The sequence below is a fragment of the Chenopodium album genome, chromosome 4, assembly GCF_948465745.1.
Source record: "Chenopodium album chromosome 4, dcCheAlbu1.1, whole genome shotgun sequence".
Lineage (NCBI taxonomy): Eukaryota > Viridiplantae > Streptophyta > Magnoliopsida > Caryophyllales > Amaranthaceae > Chenopodium > Chenopodium album.
This window is the reverse complement of record NC_137837.1, coordinates 12,634,128-12,640,933: the sequence shown is the minus strand read 5'-3', so window position 1 is coordinate 12,640,933 and position 6,806 is coordinate 12,634,128. Positions and strand designations below refer to the sequence as shown.

Here is a 6,806-nt window from a genome sequence, read left to right as displayed (position 1 = left end):
CATACTATATGATAATTCAAAAGTTGACTATAAATCCTTCTTGAGAGTTGAGATATTAGAATGAATTGATAAAGCTAACCAAGTTGATCATTCTCTGGCTCTCAGTAATTGTGATTGTAAAAATAGAACAGCACTATTGAACGATAACAAGCAACTCAAATGGGCGTTCTCCTCAATAACTCCATTTACTTTGTAACTAGCTGCATCTGAAAACAAGTAAATCGAATAAAACCAGGAACTAAGTCCATATACACAGAAAAGAGTCGATCTCCTTGCAAATAATGTAATCATAAAAGTTCTAAGACTTCTCAGCCTTTCAAAAAAAAAAAAAAACAGAAGGAACTAAGTGCATATACACAGAAACGAGTCGGTTTCTTTGCATATAACGTACACATCTTTACATAAGAGTTCTAAGACTTCTCAACCATGACCCTAAGTCAAGGAAGTATAATGTTCAATTTAGGGCAGCAGCTCAGTCTCTACAGAACATCAGTTGTGAGCCCCTCTTCCTCAAAGGCCTAATTTATTTATAAGGCGGTTCAAAAGAACAGGAAATTCGGGCTGTATGGGATGATCAACCTTTGAAATCTGAAGGAATTTGGTCTTTCATGGGTGATACTGTAGTAATCCTTGATTAAGATTTTCCAAAACCAACACCAGTTTTCCTTCTTTTTCGAGTTTCAATGCTCTCAGGTCTTGACAATCTGGTGCTTTTCTCATACTTTAACTCCAATGCCTGTTTTGAGTTGCACACGGAGAAAATTAAAAGTCATTCTGTGAAACATTTGAAGTCTCAAGAGCTTTAAACTAAACGAGATAAGTCTTGAGATACTTTGTGAAAACTAGTAGAGTTGTGCAAAGGGATAGTGATGTTCTCTTTAATACAAGTACTTTTTTAAAAAAACAAATATTGGACCTTAAGCGAATTTGCATAAAATAGAGGTTACTCCGTATTATTTATATATGTGATACATCTTCTCTTGTAAGTTCCTTTATCTCCTAAAGCTAAACTCATAATTTAAATTCACAAGGTTCTCGCTTACCTTATTATTTCAGAATATTACAACAGAAGTGCATCAACATATAATTTACAAGCAATGAAAAAAGTTTGAAGTTAAAAGCTAAGCAAACAAAATCCCACAAAAATCCACTCTACTTCACAGTATAACACTTTAAATACAAGCCTTTTATCATTATACGAGCTGCACAACATCAGGAGAATAAACCTGAAAACCAGTGTCACTTCTAGTAGTCCCAAAGTCTGTTTAGTCCATAATCCTTTAATTATATCATACTTGAAATGGATTTTATTACCCGCTACAATTCATCATTCATGATACTGGCAAGAGTCAATTATCAACTCTCAAATTTATACAGTAACTCCTGAATGTTACAGTTAAATAATGATGAACAAGCAAAACATGTAAATCCCTTCTTTCAGCAATCCAATGCTAAGGCTAAACTGTAATGAGATGAAATATCTACATAATATTCCTAGACAACTTATTGGATTCATTTCACTACTACACTCATCTATGCGCTAAGGCTTATTTTCTGCCATCAAAAAAAGAAGAAAATCAAAGTAAAAAAGAAGTTTTTTTATTTTAATTTTATTATTAGAACTCTACAAGTCCACCAAAATGAAGGAAAATTAAATGACTTCAAATTCAATCATTTGAAAAGCCTTTGATAACCATATTACCTGTAAGCCATCACGTATGGTGTCAAGTTCTTCATCTGTCATTCTCTCAAAGAAGAGGATGCCCTGAAAATTTGTGAGAAAGAATGTAAGATGTAAGCTATAGAGGAGACACTAGCATTTCAAAACAAAATGAAAACTCATACATCCTCTTATTCTAGAATAATTGCAAAAGTAAAGACATCTTCAATAGTCATATACCAACTTTAAGGTATACAGCCAAACAAATTTTTGATTAAAAAATGTGATAAAAGAAGTAGTAGGGATAATCTTGAGAGTTTTGTCTATATTCAATGACAAAATTAAAAAGTTCGTAGAGATAAATAGAAGATAGTGGATCATATCAACCAAGACAAACAAAATACTCAAAAGGCATTAGTGTGAAAGCATGATGTTGATGTTGATGTTGAAAATATATATCAGAGGAAAAAAAAAGGGTTATCAAGCTGCTCACAAGGTTAGCAGCACAAACAGAGAAGCCAGTGGTGGTGAGCGCTCAAGGTATGAAGTGAATGGAATGGGGTGAGATTAAGATCAGGGAATGAATTTCCAGAAAATAACATTATGGTCCATAGCTTTTATATGCTTGTCAGGATTTGCATGGTAAAAAGCATATAAGTATATAACAGAGGATAATATGAAAAGTGAACATTAATAGAAGTATTAAAAAGAACAGGATTCAATTATGTGATGTTGTTCGAAGTATGATGAATTTAGAAACTTGGACGTCAATACAACAACAACAAAGCCGTAGTCCCAAAATTTTTTGGGGCCGGCTAACATGAATCGTCATAAGGAATCGTACGATATAGAGAGACTTGAACGTCAATATTGACAAAAAATAAATTACTATCAAAGAACAAACAATTTAAAGATTAAACATTAGGTTATCAGAATAGTAAATTTCAGATGCTTATTGCTTCAGATGAGTGACACAACTTTGAGACTCTGTGACAAGTGTTACATCAAAAATAAAAAATAAGCTACAAATTGGAAAATTACAAGATTTCCATCATGATAAACAATACTCCCTCTGTCCTTTTATTAGAGACCCATTTCTCTTTATTATGTGAGTAATAAATGTTAAAATAGGCCACTAATTTAGGGACGGAGGGAGTACATGACAAATTAACAACAGGGCATGGGAGTATGGGACTCTTGTTCTACAAAATCATACTTGACATAATATGCTCATTCACTTAAATTGACGCCATGATAATTAATCCAAATTCCTAAAGGAGTTTTATTTTGATTTTTAATAACATTACATAGCTTCATAAGTTAGAATATTTACATTGGTCAATCCAGCAGTAACACCCACCCACCCCCCACCCCTCAAAAAAGAAAATAGTTATAAAAAAAAATTAAAAAAAAAAAAGAGCAGTAATATATATTGTGGCCTACCTGCAAATGGTCAAACTCATGTTGGAATACACGAGCAGGAAGGCTGGATAAAGTAACTGTGAATTTTGAACCACTAATATCCTGGGCATTAATCTTGACAGATTCTGGTCTCTGCAACAAAGATCATAGACATAGACCGTTGATAACAGAAAAAACAACCAAAATACTACAGCTGAAAACATGTAAAGACAGATGTATTTCATTCAGTGGTCAATCTGGTTGCTTCACCAAGGAGTCTAGCATTGATGACTTTGCAGTTTGCTCAACCCAACCAGAAAATAAAGAAGAATCAGGATAATGTCATTACTGGATAGGCTAAATAAATACGTGGTACATTACACTTACACTATTACTATAAGAACATACGTTAGTGTAAAAAGAACAAGTAATCGTGCTAGTTTAAGCTCAGGTTAATGGTTATCCTATATTCCTATGGAGATACAAATAGTGCATCAGTAATGTTATATCATTGTTGTGTTCAATGACAGTCAAAAGAACCTCAGTAATAGGGAATTAATCTTAGTTTACAAAATTTCTCTCTTGGTTGAATTGAATTTAATTTCTACTGATCTGCTATATATATATATATACTCCAGAAGGACAAGGGACAAAAACTGTGAACCATGTCTTAAGTGTCTCCCTCATGCAACTTGATCAATAAATAAAAAGAGGAAACAGAATGCATATTGGAGACAAACGAAAATATTCATTGATGGTGAAAACTAAGAAAAAACATGTTTGGCATCAGTTTTAAAATTTATCAAAAGACCAGATGGCTGAAGAGTGAGAACTAGAAGATTCAAGCTAGATGTTCGACAGCCCATCCCTTCCATTTACAATGCCCAACCACCACAATCTTAACCCAGCATAGAAAATGTGTTTTTGAGCAATGGATATGTAATTCCAAGACAATTTATAATGTTAATTCTACAGAACTTGTAGATAACAGCTATCCAGAACTTGTTCAATTTATAATGTTAATTCTACAGAACTAGAGTAGTATGTGGTATGCCAAAGAAGAAACAATATTTACTATCGTAAAACTTTTCACACCACAATAGTTCAAGCCAGCCTAGCATTCCAGCCACAAATAATTAAACTTCATAATACTTCCTTTAATTATTCAACATATATTAAAGGAGCTTGAAAGCGATTAACAACTCTCAACATGACCTCACAGGCAAGTGTAATCAGTTAATTGAACAACATTTGCTACATCTTTCACTGAAAATAATGTAAGTTCCAAATGCATCAACTATCATGTTGCACGAGAGCTTTCATCATCTGGGTAGAAAAAAAGTACCTGTACATCAGCATATAATCCAGGAAAAGATAGACAGCCTTCATTAAAAAGCGTTTTCTTTAGCGAGTACTGGCTCACACTTGGATTTACAAGAACAATTTCTTCTCCCTCACCACGCTCACCAACAGGGTTGAACACCATAAGCTGGACGTTAATGCCTACTTGAGGAGCCGAGAGTCCAATCCCATCAGTTCTGCGGAAAAGGAAGCCAACAAGTATTGTTCACAACCCTGTAAATAAAAGTCATAATCTAGAAAAATCAAACCTAACAGAAATATTTTGTAAGTAATATCACAAGTAAAAATACAGCAAATAGCATTTCTCTATTAGCCATAAAACTATAATTCCAATATTCCATCTATAAAAATATAAATAAAAAAATTTCACCACTTCCCACCCCCACCCCTCAAATGATCCTCCCTTTGATTTAGTATTTTAGTTTAAGATAAGACGTTACAAGGTAAAAAGCCTGTAACAGCTTATACCATCACAAAACGAATCCCCATCTTTCATGTTTTGAGCTTGCAAAAACCTACAGAGGGATATGTGCCCCTAGTCATTGTGAGGCTCCCTATTGAGATTCTACACATTTTTATTGAGTATATTTGCACAAGTCTAACTCTGTAATTATAGATTATAACCCATTATCCTTGAGGTCATCATCCCACCCAACATAACCTTGTGGACTTGTGGTATAGTGGTCTATGGTCATAAGACATAAGTTCGTCATGTCATTTGTTAAGTCGCTCAAAAGAGCAACAGACAACCCAAATATAAGCCATCTCTTCTTGAAATGCACCGATATCCAAAATATAATCCCTAAATCCAAGCAGCAAAAAAAATTAAATTCTTTCCTCCTCACCAAGGTAGCACCAAACCCCAATGCATCAGTTTTGTTTTTCTAAAACAATTCCAAATGAAGCTCCGAGACAAAAGGTATAACCTGCAAATCCTCCAATACTAGGAATACTAATCCTTTATTGCACCAAAAATTCATGAAGACGAAGCAATTATCCATATTGAACACATTTCATATTTGAAAACTCATTCGAAAACTTAGAGGATACCCTTCTTAAGATTGTAGAAAGACCTTTACCTCTACATTATAGATACACATTTCACCTTTGATTTTCACCAATCACACCTGCAATTACAATTATCTTAATTCTAAACTTCTAAATTATACCATCTAAATAGAAATTTACTATAGACTACTTAATATTCATCAAGAGAGTAATTGATATCAAAATTAAACAGGAAGAACAATTAATTCAAACAATTAAGCAAAATAATCAAATTAATATGCCAATTCATCCTGCAATCATATAGACAATATCATAATTTGAGTATTTAACTACCATATAAATACATAACAATTTGTCCCAAAAAAAAAAAAAAAAAAAAAAAAAAAAAAAAAAAAAAACCTTACTTGTACATAACATCAAACATTTCATCAACCAATTTCTTCAAATTATCATCAAACTTATCAATTGGCTTGTTCTTGGCTCTAAGCTTTGGGTCTGGATATTCAACAATTTTCAGTGGTGACTCAAACTGCAAATCAACACCTATATTCAAAACCCACAAAAATTTACAAATAAATAAATTACCCAAAGAAAGGAAGAAACCCCACAAAAATTAACAAATAAATCACCCAAAAAAAGGAAGAAACCCCACAAAAATTAAGAAATAGAAGAATGAATTAAAGTGGGAAAATGAGGCATACTTGAAGCGAAGTCGTTTTGTTTGGTGGGGAAGCTTCTTTTTCCCATGGCAAGAACTTTGGTAGTGTTAGTGCAGTGAAGTGTAAGAGGTGAGTTAGAAGGAAGAAGAAGAGTGAAGGAGGAAGTGGGGAAAGAGAGAAGAGATGAACGAGAGGAGAGATGATGTTGTGTCCATGGAAGTGGATGATGCTGTGGGAGTTTGCTTGAGCAATGCATTTTTTTTATTTTTTTTTTCTGTGCTAACTTTTAAATTTTTAAGTTCACTAGTATGATTTGGCATGGTATTTAAATATGTGATTAGTAAACCACCTATAGAAGGTGGTAGACTGGTAGCAAATCTGGCAATTTCAAAAGTTGAAAGATGTCTCTATCATGTTAAAATGTTACTCCGTACATTGGTAAATGTGAATAACAAAATACTGCCAACTAAGGGTGTGTTTGGTTCAAATAATGGTATGGGTTTGGAATGAAGAATAAAACCAGGATGGTATGGATTTGGAACTTGATACTTGATTCCATTTGTTTGGTTTTGAGTTGGGAATAATATGTTTTTCTTCTAATTTGAAGCAGAAGGTATGGGTATGGCTCATACCCACCTCCGCCCTTGGGTTTCAAAACCCCATACCTCGGTGATTTGAGGTACGGGTTTCAAAATTGAAATTTATAAAAACAAACC

The 6,806-nt window shown here is 33.4% G+C and overlaps 1 protein-coding gene across 2 annotated transcripts; it reads right to left on the bottom strand.

Annotated features, from left to right (window-relative positions):
- Positions 1-251: 251 nt before the first annotated feature.
- On the bottom strand, positions 252-6,374 carry LOC145628927 (peptide deformylase 1B, chloroplastic/mitochondrial-like). Of its 2 annotated transcripts, none has more exons than XM_081681359.1 (6): positions 6,133-6,374; positions 5,836-5,974; positions 4,407-4,599; positions 3,104-3,214; positions 1,703-1,765; positions 252-736 (listed from the first exon to the last, which is right to left on the bottom strand). In XM_081681359.1, exons 1-6 carry the CDS (start codon positions 6,344-6,346, stop codon positions 635-637), a joined length of 822 nt encoding a protein of 273 aa, XP_081537485.1. In that variant the 5' UTR covers positions 6,347-6,374; the 3' UTR covers positions 252-634. The 2 variants fall into 2 exon arrangements, with proteins under 2 accessions (XP_081537485.1, XP_081537487.1); XM_081681361.1 differs by having other exon boundaries at positions 5,836-5,960; positions 6,133-6,243.
- Between the last annotated feature and the right edge of the window lie 432 nt (positions 6,375-6,806).